General features: G+C 40.7%; 1 protein-coding gene across 2 annotated transcripts in view; it reads right to left on the reverse strand.

Moving 5' to 3' along the window:
- LOC116063564 (metabotropic glutamate receptor 7-like) overlaps positions 1-18,340 on the reverse strand; it is a 480,756-nt gene that overhangs the window by 38,301 nt on the left and 424,115 nt on the right. For both annotated transcript variants that reach the window (XM_036002392.1, XM_036002393.1), the window contains one exon: positions 13,915-14,850. In XM_036002392.1, the coding sequence (XP_035858285.1) occupies positions 13,915-14,850 (936 nt within the window). The remainder of the gene's footprint in view (positions 1-13,914; positions 14,851-18,340) is intronic.

The raw sequence follows: 18,340 nt of genomic DNA on the forward strand, positions 1-18,340 counted from the left end.
CAGTTTGAGAGAGAGAGCTAGAAAGTCGGGGTTAAATGCAATAGGAGAGTTTTTGCTTATATGACCTTCTGTGCTCAGATACCTATTACAGTCCTGCCAAGCTTTCAATGTGGCTTGTAAAGGGGGGAACCCCTCTACATTCATCAGGGACTGCAGTTTGTTAACATAAAGTGTTGTTGTGATCTCCAATGGATAGCATGTTAGTGATTCCAGTGCTACCCAAAGAGAACTAGTGCCCAACTTCCGACTTATAATATGTCTAACTTGGCAAGCCCAGTAGTGCCATAAAAAATCTGGAAGTCCTAATCCCCCTTTTAAACATGGTTTTGTTAAAGTGGACAGCTTAATCCTTGGGGTCTTGTTGTTCCATATACATAGTGTTAAACATCTATTAATTAACTTAAAAAAAAGAAAAGGGAATATAACATGGCAATATACTAAAAGCATAAATAAACTTAGGGAGTATACTCCTTTTAATGGCATTAATTTTCCCAATAAGAGACAGTGGGCGAAAGACCAAGTCTGAAGTTTCTTTTTGCATTCCTCCAGCAAAGGGTTATAGTTTCCCTTAAATAGTTTGTCTAAAGCGGGTGTCACTTGTACTCCAAGATATTTAAAGCCATATACTGACCAAGAGACAGGGCATTCCTTCTAACATTTTCCACATTTGGAATGTTAAGAGGGCAAGCAATTGTTTTTTGTATGTTAACCTTATACCCTGAAGTCTTAGAAAATGTTTGAATATCTGCCAAAGCCAGGCACAAAGTTGACATAATTTCAGTAACAAATAATAAAGTATCATCAGCATAGAGAGAAATTTTGTGATGTTGTGTGCCTGCAGTCACTCCCTTTATCATAGGATTAGTTCTGATCATCTCAGCAAACGGTTCTAAAGCAATAACAAATAATAATGGGGAGAGAGGGCAGCCATGCCTGGTACCTCTTCCTACGTGCACTGGGGGAGATTCCACATTATTAGTACAGACAGTTGCATTTGGAGTGTCATATAAAGCTTTAATCCATTCAATGAAATTGTAGCCCAATTTAAATGTATCTAGTACTAAAAAAGAAAATCCCATTCTAAGCTGTCAAACGCCTTCTCAGCATCGAGAGACAATGATAATGAAGGCGTTTTTTCCTGGTTCAGATAATGTATGATTTTAAACAGTCGTCTAGTATTATCAGATGAGTGACGACCTTTAGTGAATCAAGTATGATCTAAATTTATTAATTTTGGGAGAATTAATTCTAATCTCTTCGATAACAGTTTTGTAATAATTTTATAGTCACAATTTAGCAAACTAACTTAACTTATAGGCCTTCTATGAGGCACAACTTTGAGGGTCTTTGCCTTCTTTCAATATGACAGAGATTCTAGCTGTTTTCATAGAAACAGGAAGAAACAGGAAGAATGTTATGGCTAGTGAAGTCATTAACCATTAACATAAAAACTAATTTAAGTTGTGGCCAGAAAGTTTTATAAAATTCTCCAGAAAACCCATCCGGGTCGGGAGATTTATTTGCTGGTAGTGATTTAATTACAGAAAACACCTCTTCCTCAGACAAGTTTTTAATAATGCTTTGTCGATCTGAGACTGTAACCTAAGGTAGATCCAAACGGTCTAAAAAGGTTGTTGCCTCAGGGATTGAAATATTTTCTGATTTATATAAACCACTATAAAATCAAAAGATTGTTTATTAATTTCTAATGGCTTGTATGTTACTACATTTTCAGTTTTAATGGCCATTTTTGTTCTATTAGCTTGTTCCTTTTTCAAATAATGTGCCAATAGTTTACCTGGTCTATTCCCAAATTCATGCATTTTTTGTTTCAAGTACATACTTTTTTGTTTAATATAGTTTGAGTGGTCTGAGTTGAAATTTGCTCTGGCTATAACTAATTTATTCCAATTTTCTTCAGATTGATCTTGCTTATGTAACGCTTCTCTAGATAATAATTCTTCCTTTAAACCATCAGTAATTAATTTTCTTTCTTTTTTTTCTTTAAAGGACTACTATGGATAAATCAGTTAAATTAATTACATGGAATGTTAAAGGTATAGGACATCCTATCAAAAGGAAAAGAATACTTACAGCTCTCAAAAAAGAGAAATTGGAATAGCCTTATTGCAAGAAACTCACCTTTCACCTGAAGAGCATCTTAAATTACGGAAAGACTGGGTTGGACAAATTTTCTTTTCATCTTTTAAAACAAATAGCCGAGGAGTGGCTGTTTTAATTCATAAACACATAAGACATAAATCTTACTCTTGTTTAGATTATTTTTCTCTTCCTAAAAAATGTACGAAGCTTGTTTCATCTTGTGAAATACATGAAGTCTCTATATTGGACCATGCAATGGCCTCCTTGGAAATCTCTCTAAATGAATCTTCTAAAACTAAAATGTGGAAATTTAATAATCCGTTATTAGAAGATGAAATATTCTGTAAGAAAATGAGAGCGTGGATTGAAGACTTTAATATTTATAATTTATCATCTGAAATAGTCCCATCCATACTTTGGGATGCAGCAAAAGCTACTTTGAGAGGACACATCAAACTATATTAAACAAAAAAGTATGTACTTGAAACAAAAAATGCATGAATTTGGGAATAGACCAGGTAAACTATTGGCACATTATTTGAAAAAGGAACAAGCTAATAGAACAAAAATGGCCATTAAAACTGAAAATGTAGTAACATACAAGCCATTAGAAATTAATAAACAATCTTTTGATTTTATAGTGGTTTATATAAATCAGAAAATATTTCAATCCCTGAGGCAACAACCTTTTTAGACCGTTTGGATCTACCTTAGGTTACAGTCTCAGATCGACAAAGCATTATTAAAAACTTGTCTGAGGAAGAGGTGTTTTCTGTAATTAAATCACTACCAGCAAATAAATCTCCCGACCCGGATGGGTTTTCTGGAGAATTTTATAAAACTTTCTGGCCACAACTTAAATTAGTTTTTATGTTAATGGTTAATGACTTCACTAGCCATAACATTCTTCCTGTTTCTTCCTGTTTCTATGAAAACAGCTAGAATCTCTGTCATATTGAAAGAAGGCAAAGACCCTCAAAGTTGTGCCTCATAGAAGGCCTATAAGTTAAGTTAGTTTGCTAAATTGTGACTATAAAATTATTACAAAACTGTTATCGAAGAGATTAGAATTAATTCTCCCAAAATTAATAAATTTAGATCATACTTGATTCACTAAAGGTCGTCACTCATCTGATAATACTAGACGACTGTTTAAAATCATACATTATCTGAACCAGGAAAAAACGCCTTCATTATCATTGTCTCTCGATGCTGAGAAGGCGTTTGACAGCTTAGAATGGGATTTTCTTTTTTAGTACTAGATACATTTAAATTGGGCTACAATTTCATTGAATGGATTAAAGCTTTATATGACACTCCAAATGCAACTGTCTGTACTAATAATGTGGAATCTCCCCCAGTGCACGTAGGAAGAGGTACCAGGCATGGCTGCCCTCTCTCCCCATTATTATTTGTTATTGCTTTAGAACCGTTTGCTGAGATGATCAGAACTAATCCTATGATAAAGGGAGTGACTGCAGGCACACAACATCACAAAATTTCTCTCTATGCTGATGATACTTTATTATTTGTTACTGAAATTATGTCAACTTTGTGCCTGGCTTTGGCAGATATTCAAACATTTTCTAAGACTTCAGGGTATAAGGTTAACATACAAAAAACAATTGCTTGCCCTCTTAACATTCCAAATGTGGAAAATGTTAGAAGGAATGCCCTGTCTCTTGGTCAGTATATGGCTTTAAATATCTTGGAGTACAAGTGACACCCGCTTTAGACAAACTATTTAAGGGAAACTATAACCCTTTGCTGGAGGAATGCAAAAAGAAACTTCAGACTTGGTCTTTCGCCCACTGTCTCTTATTGGGAAAATTAATGCCATTAAAAGGAGTATACTCCCTAAGTTTATTTATGCTTTTAGTATATTGCCATGTTATATTCCCTTTTCTTTTTTTTAAGTTAATTAATAGATGTTTAACACTATGTATATGGAACAACAAGACCCCAAGGATTAAGCTGTCCACTTTAACAAAACCATGTTTAAAAGGGGGATTAGGACTTCCAGATTTTTTATGGCACTACTGGGCTTGCCAAGTTAGACATATTATAAGTCGGAAGTTGGGCACTAGTTCTCTTTGGGTAGCACTGGAATCACTAACATGCTATCCATTGGAGATCACAACAACACTTTATGTTAACAAACTGCAGTCCCTGATGAATGTAGAGGGGTTCCCCCCTTTACAAGCCACATTGAAAGCTTGGCAGGACTGTAATAGGTATCTGAGCACAGAAGGTCATATAAGCAAAAACTCTCCTATTGCATTTAACCCCGACTTTCTAGCTCTCTCTCTCAAACTGACTTTCGAAATTGGTAACTTCATGGTTTAAAAACTTTTTCAGATATGTTTGATGAAGGCTCTGAGTCCGTTAAATCCTTTACGGCTATTTGTGCAGAATATAAATTCCTAGAACAGATTTTTTTTTAAATACTTGCAGGTTCTTCACATCATTGTATCTTTACATAAAAAGGGACAACTTAGACTCTATCCCACTGAGCTGGAACAATTTATTATCTCTGCAACTCCGCTTAAGTGTAAGATATCTCACTTGTATAGAATTTTGTCTGAAAGTTCCCAGAACTCTTTTTCTTCTTTGAGAACAAATTGGGAATTAGAGCTTAAAAAGAAGTTTAGTGAAAAAGAATGGCTAACTCTGTGTACGGAGTTGACCCCACCTTTAACTATAAACATTAAAGTTAAGGAAACTAATTATAAATTCCTGTATAAATACTATATAACTCCAGTGAAGCTTAGTAAGTTTGATCATACAAACTCTTCTATGTGTAGGAAATGTGGAACTGAATTAGGAACATTCATGTATTTATTATGGTATTGTAAAGCTGTTTATTCCTTTTGGGAGAAGATTCACAAAGCAATTCAAGATATGTGTAACTGTACTTTTGAGTTATGCCCTATGTTATATTTGTTGAATTATGATGTGGAAAATAAGTTTCCCTGTACAAGAAAATGTGTGTTTACAATGTTTTCCTATTTTGCTAAAAAAATGTATACTTACTAAACGGATTTCCCAATCAGGACCCACATTGGATCATTGGCTGGAACAGATGATGGACTTGTTGCCCACTGAACAAATTACAAGTAAACGGCATTCAAGACTGCAAGATTTCTTATCCACATGGTCCTTAGTACTGAATTATATAAAGACTATAAAATGATATATATTTTTGTTTTGTCTTTGTCTTGTGTGGTTGTGTCTTGGAGTATGTCTTGTATGTTTAGTTGTGTGTGTGTGTGTGTGTGTGTGTGTGTGTGTGTGTGTATGTGCAGCAGAGCAGAGGTTAGCCTAGAGGCCCCTTGCTATGGCACGCAGTTCGTTTTCATGCAGCATATATGATATGATACTATTTCTAAAAGATAATAAGATAAAGCTGGTTAAAACGTAGTTGTTACGCATTAATGTCAAGTTGTACATAGCATAAAGGTGTTTAGGTAAAGACTGACCTGACTACTCAATATAGGGGAGAGATAATCATTGCAGTAATTTGTATTATACATCCTTGCAACTAACTAATGTTGCATAATTAACTATTAAGTACTTAAGACTAAAAAATGGGACTAGGAAACAGAAACACAGAAAATAAAACACCATACATGTATGTATGTAGAGCAGAGGTCGACCTTTGACCTTAGTTGCGGCAACTGTTACCTATGACTCGCATGACAGCAGCTCGTTTCATACAGCAGAACTGATGCTTATGAATCTGGGCCTGTTAAGAATGCAAACCACCATCTACACTTGTGTAAAATAAACAGTGAAAGTTAAAGCTAGACAACCCATCCGCTGGCTCTATATCACTCTGGCAGCATGTGACAGAAGGGAAAGTTGCCTGTTGCATTGTGCATTCCAGCAACAACTGGTTGGTAATTTTATCAAATGTCAGTCAACTTAAGCTACCCAGGTCTGAATTATATATCACTAAAACTAGAATCAGCAGTTTGTCTCATAACTATTTGGACATTTCACATAAAGTAGTAGCATGGGGCTTTTATTTAAAGTTACATTAATGTCAAGTTGTACAAAGCATAAAGGTGTTTAGGTAAAGACTGACCTGACTACTCAATATAGGGGAGAGATAAATAATTGTATTATACATCCTTGCAACTAACTGATGTTGTTAACTTGTTTCTTGTATTAAGTACTTAAGACTAAAAAATGGGTCAAGGAAACAGAAAAACAGAAAATAAAACTGTGTGTGTGTGTGTGTGTGTGTGTGTGTGTGTGTGTGTGTGTGTGTGTGTGTGCGTGTGCGCTGCAGAGCAGAGGTCAACCTTTGACCTTAGCTGACTACTGCATGCTAGAGGTCCTTGCTCTGTCAAAGGGAGAACTAGTCTACTCCAAGAGAGATCTTCCAACATTGATAGATGTTGTAGATATAAAAAAGACAGAACATTGTATAACAATAATAGAAATACAAAGTCAAACAATATCACATTTGGACATACGAATTCGTAAATAAAATAGCAGTTTGCTTAGAGGGCCAAGCTTCCTATATCTTTTTCTTTTTTAACTATCTCTTATAGTTTTCTTAAATCCTCTCTTTTCTAGTAAATAACAAGAACCTTGTTTGAGTCAGAGTTTTGATGTAATCATAGTTGCCGTTCCAACACCCTTCAGGGTCTTTTCAGTGATACTTTTACAGGATAAAAAATTGTGGTCTTAAATTCTTAGTTTCTGCTCTTAAGTGATATATCATTTGTCGGTCATTCAAATACATACATACATAGTTGTCAGTTGCATATTGCGTTGTATAATTAATTATTATTATAAATAATTGAGCTCAGGTTGAAATGCAGATAACATGAGACCAGAGTAAAATGCAAGGTAGTACTACTTACTTTTAATGTTGGTGTTTTACAAAGAAACAAATTTGGGTCGGGGTGCAAAGTTGAATCTCATCTTACATTTTTTTTCTTTTCTTTTTTAACACATAAGGTTTAAAAATGTTTGTATATTTAATATAATTAGCTAAACTACTTGCTGCTATGTTATCTCTTTTAAATTGCCATCTTTCACCACATTAAACACAAACAATCTTTTAAGCGAATGTGATTAGTTACATTGATAGTTACATTAAAATGATACAAAATCAGTTTTGTATTCATGAATTCAAATTCATGTTGAACATACCATATCTTGTCTGTGAGACTTACATTTTGGCGACGTGTTAATTCTGAATTGGGAAATTACGACGCAATGTCGCTAAAACATAAATGCATCTGGTGAAGTCACATAACTTCAAGGTAGTAGTACTTACAAATTGGGTTCAGGGTGCATAGTTGAATCTTATCTTACATTTTTTACAGCTATTATAAGCATTGTGTACATCAAGGAGAATAAAATATAATTTTAACAGCTGTATTAATACAAAAATGTCACAAGCACATATTTTTTAACATTTGTATATTTAATATAATTAGCTTAACTATTTGCTGCTACGTTATCTTTTTTAAATTGACATCTTTCACCACATCAAACACAACCAATCTTTTAAGTCAATGTCAATGTTTGTCATTGTGAATTGTCAATGTCAATCACTACAAATCTGTTTTGCTAGTTACATTAAAATGATACAAAATAAGTTTTGTATTCACAAGTTAAAATTCATATGCATGTGTGGGCGAACATTAGTGGTTCACATGCATAAGCGGCAACATGACAACATGTACTGTTTCTGTGTGTGTGTGTGTGTGTGTGTGTGTGTGTGTGTGTGTGTGTGTGTGTGTGTGTGTGTATGTGTGTGTGTGGGTATGGGTGTGTGTGTGTGTGTGTGTGTGTGTGTGTGTGTGTGTGTGTCTGTGTGTGGAGATGCAGTGACCTTTTGGGGGTTTAGGCCCATTCACGCTTATTAGAGCTACTTCCTTAGCCTGTTGTAAGAGGAGCCTTGCATTTTTGAACATTCCTTTTTTTTTTACAGCCCAGTCTTACCCTCTCTCTGGACTCACAGTTATAACTGCTTCAGATAGTGTAAAGATACTTCATTCTTGCTCACTGGTTCATTTAAAAACACGCAATTTCCTGTATTGACGCATTAATATGCAGTTTCCGGTCTCCTCCCTGGTAATATCCGGTCTGAGGCACACCCTCTTTCTCGAAGCTTCCGGAAGGATTGCGTCAGAAACATCTGGCAGATGTAAATCACGTTTTTGACAGCTCGTGACCTCTTGACCTGCAGGTCATCCATCAAACTTTATTACTTCCTGCATATTTGTTTGACAGAAGAGGGCCTCTATTACTCTCTCATATTCATGTTTAAATTGTTTATTTATGTTTGCACCATTCACAAAGGTAAATTCCACGTAAGTGTACTTATTGTGGCAATAAAACCTTTTTCTGATTCTGATTACTGGGAAAAATGTGTAATTAAATGACAGCTCCCCATGTTCATGATTATATTGGGGGTTACATGTGAATATTTTCTGTAAAAAGCTTGGCTACATGTTGAACAATATTCATTTAGTTGCTTTGCAATTTTTTTCATATGCACAATGTTTTCTTTTGCCATTTCTAGCCACAGCTGTTTAGTAAAGCTTGATGCTATTATTCTGATGCTTTCAATTAGTTCTCCTCTCGACAGTTTCATACAAAAATCAGAGAAGGGTTTGAACACAAGCGTGCAATTCAAAGAATGTTTGCCAGCGGACAAAATGTCCAACAGGAAACATCTGCAGGTATGTAAGTTAACTTACAGTAACTGCAGTAGCAGTCATAGTAAATAAAGTAGGGAAGACATGCCCATTGTGATTGGGAGGAATGGCCTCCCTGATCTAAACCAGAGTGGTTGTTTGTTGTTGGACTTCTGTGCTAGTCATGGATTGTCTATAACAAACACCATGTTCGAACATAGGGATGCTCATAAGTGTACCTGGTGCCAGAGCACCCTAGGCCGAAGGTCAATGATAGATTTTATAATCGTTTCATCTGATCTGAGGCTGTATGTTTTGGACACTGGGGTGAAGAGAGGGGCGGAGCTGTCAACCGATCACCATCTGGTGGTGAGTTGGGTCAGGGGGTGGGGGGGTCAGAGGACTCCGGAGGCAGTTGCAAGGTACCGAGGGGCCCGAAGGGCTTCAGCCTCTGCCGTGAAAGAGGCAAAGCAGTGGGTGTGGGAAAAGTTCGGAGAAGACATGGAGAAGGACTTTCGGTCGGCACCAAGGTGCTTCTGGAAAACCATTCGCCACCTCAGGAGGGGGAAGCGGGGAACCATCCAAGCTGTGTACAGTAAGGATGGGACGCTGTTGACCTCAACTGAGGAGGTAATAGGGCGGTGGAAGGAGCACTTTGAGGAACTCCTAAATCCAGCTAATACGCCCTCTATGGTAGAGGCAGAGCTGGAGGATGATGGGGGATTGTCGTCAGTTTCCCTGGTGGAAGTTGCTGACGTAGTTAAACAACTCCACGGTGGCAAAGCCCCAGGGATTGATGAGATCCGTCCAGAAATGCTTAAAGCTCTGGGTGTGGAGGGGTTGTCTTGGTTGACACGCCTCTTCAACACTGCGTGGAAGTCTGGGACGGTGCCTAAGGAGTGGCAGACCAGGGTGGTGGTTCCCCTATTCAAAAAGGGGGACCAGAGGGTGTGTGCCAATTACAGGGGTATCACACTTCTCAGCCTCCCCGGTAAAGTCTACTCCAAGGTGCTGGAAAGGAGGGTTCGGCCGATAGTCGAACCTCGGGTTGAAGAGGAACAATGCGGATTCCGTCCTGGTCGTGGAACAACGGACCAGATCTTCACTCTCGCAATGATCCTCGAGGGAGCCTGAGAGTATGCCCAACCGGTCTACATGTGTTTTGTGGATCTGGAGAAGGCGTATGACCGGGTCCCCCGGGAGATATTGTGGGAGGTGCTGTGGGAGTATGGGGTGAGGGGGTCCCTTCACAGAGCCATCCAATCTCTGTACGACCAAAGCGAGAGCTGTGTCCGGGTTCTCGGCAGTAAGTCGGACTCGTTTCAGGTGAGAGTTGGCCTCCGCCAGGGCTACGCTTTCTCACCAATCCTGTTTGTAGTATTTATGGACAGGATATCAAGGCGTAGTCGTGGGTAGGGAGGGGTTGCAGTTCGGTGGGCTGGGGATCTCATCGCTGCTTTTTGCAGATGATGTGGTCCTGATGGCATCATCAGCCTGTGACCTTCAGCACTCACTGGATTGGTTCGCAGCCGAGTGTGAAGCGGCTGGGATGAGGATCAGCACCTCTAAATCTGAGGCCATGGTTCTCAGCAGGAAACTGATGGAGTGCCTTCTCCAGGTAAGGAATGAGTCCTTGCCCCAAGTGAAGGAGTTCAAGTACCTTGGGGTCTTGTTCGCAAGTGAGGGGACAATGGATCGGGAGATTGGTCGGAGAATCGGCGCAGCGGGTGCGATATGTATATATATATCGCACCGCTGTGACGAAAAGAGAGCTGAGCCAGAAGGCAAAGCTCTCGATCTACTGGTCAGTTTTCGTTCCTACCCTCACCTATGGTCATGAAGGCTGGGTCATGACCGAAAGAACAAGATCCAGGGTACAAGCGGCCGAAATGGGTTTCCTCAGGAGGGTGGCTGGCGTCTCCCTTAGAGATAGGGTGAGAAGCTCAGTCATCCGTGAGGAGCTCGGAGTAGAGCCGCTGCTCCTTCGCATCGAAAGGAGCCAGTTGAGGTGGTTCGGGCATCTGGTAAGGATGCCCCCTGGGCGCCTCCCTAGGGAGGTGTTCCAAGCACGTCCAGCTGGGAGGAGGCCTCAGGGAAGACTCAGGACTAGGTGGAGGGATTATATCTCCAACCTGGCCTGGGAACGCCTCGGGATCCTCCAGTCGGAGCTGGTTAATGTGGCTAGGGAAAGGGAAGTTTGGGGTCCCCTGCTGGAGCTGCTACCCCCACGACCCGACACCGGATAAGCGGACGAAGATGGATGGATGGACATGCCCATCCACCACACCCTGCTTGCTGGCAAAGTGCTAATTTCAAAATGTTACTGACATATAGACACTTTACAAATGGATAACCCTGTCATTGTAACCAAAATATGTCTGAGGTTATTTGCAAAGCTGATGTCAGTGAACTAGCATGTTGCTACTCCCCACAGTAGGCGGCTTGAAACACCGACTATCAACACAAAGGACGCTATTATTCTGATGCTTTCGATTAGTTCTCCTGTTTGAATTTGCCTACAGTTAAATCGCCTCTCTAGCTGTCTGAGAGTCGCCATTATTTTGCTACGGATAAAAACACGTTCCAGTGCTGGAAGTATAAAAAAACATTTCATACAAAAATCAGAGAAGGGTTCGAATACAGGCGTGCAATGCAAAGAATGTTTGCCAGCAGAGAAAATGCTCTTGACGTCAGAAAATAATGTCCAACAGGAAACATCTGCAGGTATGTAAGTTAACTTACAGTATCTGCAGTAGCAGATATTTGGAGCTCTTCTACTTCCTCATCTTACTTCCTGCTTTGCTCCCGTCAGAACTACTACGGCCACTAGAGGGCGCCAACACTACAAACATAAATATAGGACAGAATGATGCTGGAACAAATAGGTTATGGAAGTGTTTTTAGAAGGAGGACGGTCTCATGAGAAGACAAGTTTGACCAACATAAATAGCTATATGTAACAACAAGAAGTTAAGGAGAAAACACAAGACTTTTACCCAGGAAACAGGTGTTCATGTCCCGGGAGTACTACTTAAAGGTGCTCTAAGCGATGTCACACGTTTTTTAGGCTACATTTTTTGTCACATAGAGCAAACATCTCCTCACTATCTGCTAGCTGCCTGTCCCCTGAACACACTGAAAAAAAACTTCTCCTCACTATCCGCTAGCTGCCTGTCCTCTGAACACACTGTAAAAAACATCTCCTCACTATCTGCTAGCTGCCTGTCCCCTGAACACACTGTAAAAAACATCTCCTCACTATCTGCTAGCTGCCTGTCCTCTGAACACACTGTAAAAACATCTCACTATCTGCTAGCTGCCTGTCCTCTGAACACACTGTAAAAAAACACAGTCTCTGTAGACAGCCCAGGCTCCACAAACGGCAACAAAAACAAACTGGCCAACCTGCACCACCAAACATAACAAACAGTGTTCCAGCATTCCAGCCAATAACCAACAAGAAGGATTTGGGGGTGGGAGTTGGGGGGTTAGTGCGCGGAAGTGAGGGGGAGGGGACGGGATGAGGAGGAGGGAGGGGCGAGCTAGCCTCGTTTTGTTTGAAAATATATATTATTATATAATAAGTGCCGTCACCCAACATCGCTTAGAGCACCTTTAAGTGGACCCTTGTTTTAACTGCTTTTTGTCAGCTAAGTATAACTGTAACGGCGTCTGAAAGGACCGTCACGTCACGGTGCTCAGTACCCGGCTCACAGTCACCTTTTCTCGGCTAAATTTAACTGTAACTGTGAATGTCCGTTTGGTCGCCTAATTTCATGGATATCATACGCATTGTGGTGCATAAGTCTTTGTACGATATTGTACAATATCTTACAAACCCGATCATAACAAAGCGTTGAACTAATTAAACAAACTATACCAAACTATAATAAAGGAACATACTGTATGGATCCAGTACAATGTCAAACATCCATGCAATGACTGACTGTACAGTTTCTGTGGTTTCCTCCTAATAAATTATACAACAAGAAGAATTAACGTTTTTTTTAAAATCCAGAAATAAACAAAAGTTAAATAGATCTGTGGGGACACAAAGCAGTTTAACAAGGCTCACATAATCAGTATTTATCCCCGCTGTGCATGATGGAGTTTTGCTAAAGCTTATTAAAAATGTTCAGCAGATTGCTTTCCCACATTTCACAGAGACTCATTTCGTTTAGCTGTAGTTTCCACACAGTTGTGATAAGACTTAAAGGTCATGCAATTATGGTAAGAACCTTTAGACCTTTCTAACAAGTCGCCTGCATCCCATTACTTTCCTCACATTTTAACTAATTCCAGTTTGAGCCTTTGGGGTTTGGTAAAAATTAGCTAATTGTGCAACAGCTGCTGACCTTAAATCATCAGGACAGGAAGTAGCTGATGATAACAGCTATATCTCTCTCTTAACCCTTTACATCCTTTGGGTTAGGGTTAAAATCAGTACTACCTAAGCTAAAGGTTTATGTATGTCTATAAACCATAACAATAAATAATAGCAGTGCATCAAAAAGTGACGCCAAGAGTCCCAACCAAGCCCGTCTAAATATAGTCTGACATTACCAGAACCTCCTCCGCAGCGCTAGGGAGGAAGGTCTGGCTGGTCCACACAGCATTCTGGGATGGGAGTAAAACGTGTTCTGGTTTATTGGCATTTCTTTAAACTGTTCAAAATCGTCTTGGGCGGGGCTAAGCTCCGGACGGAGCCACGGTGCCTCTGCTAAATAGTCTCAGGAAGGAACTTGTTTTGGTGGAACGTGTATGTTCAAAAGTAGTTTTAGTCGTGCAACAGAAAACTCAGATTGGACAGATAGTCTAGCTAGCTGTCTGGATTTACCCTGCAGAGATCTGAGGAGCAGTTAACCATAGTCCTCACAAATCCACCAGAGGTTAGAACGCCAACACTGAGACAGAGGAAGGGGAAGGACATCCGGCTGTATTGGTGCAATCCTGGAAGTGGAATGTGGTGGATATAGAGACGCTGAAGGAGACATTTTGCATCAATAACAAACGCCAAAAGCACCTGACCAAGCGCCGCTTTCTGACGCAATGGGAGTAAGAATGTGTTGGACAACATGTTAATTATTCTAGCTCAGAGACATGTGAGCATCTCGGCAAATTGTTTGCCCATTCATCCATTGGTTCTTACCTTTTCCGCAGACTGCGCCGTGCCGAAGAAGATAGGTATAAATGCCAGCCAAACGATGCAGGTGGTGTACATGGTGAACCCGATGGGCTTGGCCTCGTTAAAGTTCTCCGGGACCCCGCGGGTCTTTATGGCGTACACAGTACACGTCACCATCAACAGGATACTGTAACCCAACGAACAGATGATCTGCAGATCCGTGATGTCACACTTCAACACGCCTCGAGCCAGATCCGGGTTGAAGGTCTTCTGCTCGTCGTAGTCTACGAGCGTGTTGGGCGGATCCACCACGAACCAGACGAACACGCCCAACAGCTGCACCGAGATCAGACTGGAGGTGATCGCCAGCTGCGAGGTGGGGCTGATCAGCCGCGGAGCCGTCACCGACTTCTTGCCCTGCTCGAAGATTCGGTAGATGCGGTTGGTTTTGGTGAGGAGGGCGGCATAGCTGATGCACATGCCTAAACCCAGGAAAATCCTTCGGAACGAGCACACGCCAACATCTGGCTTAGCGATCATTAGGAAGGTAATGATGTAGCATAAAAATATCCCAGTCAGAAGCACGTAGCTCAGCTCGCGGCCGGACGCCCGGACGATCGGCGTGTCGTTGTACCGTACAAACGTAGCCATGACAAAGATGGTAGCGATGATGCCGATCATGGCCAGGAACACGGGGATCACAGCCCAGGGTGAGTGCCACTCCAGCTTGGTGATGGGGATGGGCTGGCATGCGGTGCGGTTGGCGTCGGGGCGCATGTCGTAGGAGCACAGCTTGCAGGTGAACTCGTCGTGCTGGTACTGGTACCCGTCGCAGGGCTCGCAATGCCAGCAGCACGGCATGCCTTTCACCACCTTCTTCCTCTCGCCCGTCCTACAGGGAAGGCTGCACACGGAGCTGGGGATGTCCTGCTTGCCGCCAGGCCACTGCATCTCCTCCACCTGGAGAGAGAGAGAGAGAGAGAGAAAGAGAGAGAGAGAGAGAGAGAGAGAGAGAGAGAGAGAGAGAGAGAGAGAGAGAGAGAGAGGATCAATGGTTAGATCAGGGGTTCACACATATTGTTAAACCAGAGCACAAACATTGAAAAAACGTCAAAAATGTTGAAAACTACGTTGCAAAAGAACCTCAATTTTGTATGGTTGCACTTTTGGTTGATTGTCTTGTTGTGTTGATACATATGCTGTATTCTTGTTTGTATTCATGCTTGGTTATAATGTGTATGTTCTTTTTAAATGTAAAGCACATTGGGATAACTTGTCATTAAAGACACTAACATTGTACATTTTCATTCTACAAGATAACTCCACGAAATGTGACGGAAAACTGACCACAAGATGTTTTATAAATTAGAGAAAATGACACAGAGGAATCAGATGTTAACTTTCTTGAAAATGTCAACGTTCTTCACCTTGAACCTTTAGTAAAGGGAGGTGTTGTGGATCGAATCCTATCATCTACTGACTTCTGTGAGTTGATTCTGAAAATGCAGTGGCGAGATCTCGGAGAACAAAGCGACACGAAGCAAGCAAAGGCGTAACTTTGGGTTCAACATTGTTGGGGGTTGAGATCTCCACTTTTGAGCACCAACCAAATTTAAAAAAAAAAAAGGTTATGTGGATGTCTCCCTACAGCGCTCTTCACAAGTAAAATAAATGATCAGTATACTACCTTCATTGAATTTGGGTGTTTTATTTAATTGTATAGCATTTGAAAAAAAGAATTGATAAAAGAACTTTGAGAAAAGTAACAAAAATGTCAGTAAAAGCTTTAAAAATGGAGGAGGAAAAAAAAAATCACAAACAACGGACCGTGAGGGTGTTCTGCAGTCTCAGATTCACAGCTGAGATTGTATCTGTCAGAGGGCAGCGCTGCTGTTAAACCGGCGCTGTGTTCTCGGCTCGTTCCTGAAGCAAAGGTCTCATTGATCCGGCAGCTTGACTGCTGCTAATGTGTAATGAATACTCTATTAGTGCAACATCGATATGGATAAATTCCTCCTGGATCATAGCTCTGCACCCATCTTAGTTATCCACTTTTACTCAGCACTCTGTGGTAACCTCTTGCACTCACATTTATTTTCTTTGCTCATTTTTTCTTAGGATTGGTTCATATCATTTTTACAGACACAGTATACATACATATTTTTGTTTCAAACAAAATAATTGACAACACACATGGTTTTTGTTTCACATGCATAAACTTGATTTAGTACACAGCACAAGGTATCTTTTTGTAGTGCGCACATTAAGTTACTTTTGTACTATTTTTATGATCCATTTCTGTGTAAAAGAGCCACACACACCTCACATAAAACACATACTGTCCAGTTTTTACGCTTGTAGAGCGGATCTCTGCGGAGCAGACGCTCCACTACACTGCTCTCTGTCTGGTGTTTCCAGTTTTACTGATTATAGTAGAAGTGTTGGAACGTCCACTCCGCGTGCGTTACGCTGCAATGTAGCCGGTCTGTCACTCTGCAACACTGGATAACTTTTCTCTTTCATTACATTTCATTTTATATTGTTCCTTCATATTGCACATTTTCCATTTCTTTAGTTTTCTATACTATACTATCTCACTTTTGCCCTATTTAGAATGAAGAAAAGTACTGTATATATTTTGTACTCATTGCGCCGTGGGTCGGAGAAAAACGCATTTTAGATTCCTTTGTATGTCTGGCACATATTTTGAGAGAATTGACAGTACAGTTGGGTTGACTTAAAACTGGAGGATCAGTTTCCCACACTGTCTTACTAGAAAATTACGTTTTTGCTGACTTTTTTAGGGCTTTATGTTGACGAAACTGTAACTGTCTCCAGCGTCGTCGTTGTCAAGATATGTATCCGTGGTTATTAGTGAAATTGGCAATGAGCTAAATGATAAAAAGTCTCAGAGAATCAGCTCACGTCTCCCCAACACTTCCAGGTCTTTCTTGAAACTTTGCCCAGACTTTTGGAAGGCGCTCCGGTGACGGACGCCAGCCAAAAAAAACCCTGTTATTATTGTGTATTGATGTTGATTATTTTGGCAGATAGCTGGTTTCAGAGTTTGAGGGTTGAAATGACTTGGAAGGATTTCAAAATGCTTCTGTGTGACCCGAGCGGATCAATTATGCAGCACTAAGGACATCCTTAAACTGATTATCTACAAAGGCCAACGTGAATCAGTCTTTGGCTGCAGCCGCCGGGGGCCACGCTGGAGAGAAAGGTAGAGAAATGACAGTGGATGTTATCGCCACCCACTATCAAGCAGACTCTCCGTAGGCCGCTGATAACCTGGGAGAGTTGGGGATGAAAAGCTGCATCGACCTAACAGCCTGAGTCAACCCAAGGCTGGGATTTGTATTTGGCCATGGCAACAAAAAGGCAAATTCTAATCTTCCTCCGTCCCAAAGGCAGCTGGCCGGCCAACTCTGTGGAGAAGGGAAAGAAAAATATCTTCTTTCCCCCTACATCTCCTGTAGCACATGTCACACTCTCTTCTACTTCATTTATTTTCTTCATGTAAAAGTTTAGGACCGCACAAATTGCTGCCTGGAAAACCGGTTCTCACTCGCAACTTTAGTGTCAAGAGGAAGCATTTCACTTTGATCACTAAATGAGACCTTTTGTTCCAACCCGTTCTCACTCCCAACTGGTAAAATACAAGACGCTTAGGCAGTGTTTCTCAGCGTCAGATACCGATGCAAAAATCCCCCTTTAGTGTCTGTATGGAACGCACAGGGCAGAGCAGCAGCAATAACAGTAGAGTAGTATGTAGAGAAACAATGGTAGAGAGTAGTATGTAGAGAGACAACAGTAGAGAGTAGTATGTAGAGAGACAACAGTAGAGAGTAGTATGTAGAGAGACAACGGTAGAGAGTAGTATGTAGAGAGACAACGGTAGAGAGTAGTATGAAGAGAGACAACGGTAGAGAGTAGTATGTAGAGAGACAACAGTAGAGAGTAGTATGTAGAGAGACAACAGTAGAGAGTAGTATGTAGAGAGACAACGGTAGAGAGTAGTATGAAGAGAGACAACGGTAGAGAGTAGTATGTAGAGAGACAACAGTAGAGAGTAGTATGTAGAGAGACAACGGTAGAGAGTAGTATGAAGAGAGACAACGGTAGAGAGTAGTATGAAGAGAGACAACAGTAGAGAGTAGTATGTAGAGAGACAACAGTAGAGAGTAGTATGTAGAGAGACAACAGTAGAGAGTAGTATGTAGAGAGACAACAGTAGAGAGTAGTACGTAGAGAGACAATAGTAGAGAGTAGTACGTAGAGAGACAACAGTAGAGTAGTACGTAGAGAGACAATAGTAGAGAGTAGTATGAAGAGAGACAACAGTAGAGAGTAGTATGTAGAGAGACAACAGTAGAGAGTAGTACGTAGAGAGACAACAGTAGAGAGTAGAGTGGGACTTTCCCGCAGGAGACCGGGGTTCATGTCC

This window comes from Sander lucioperca, chromosome 6 (genome assembly GCF_008315115.2).
Source record: "Sander lucioperca isolate FBNREF2018 chromosome 6, SLUC_FBN_1.2, whole genome shotgun sequence".
Lineage (NCBI taxonomy): Eukaryota > Metazoa > Chordata > Actinopteri > Perciformes > Percidae > Sander > Sander lucioperca.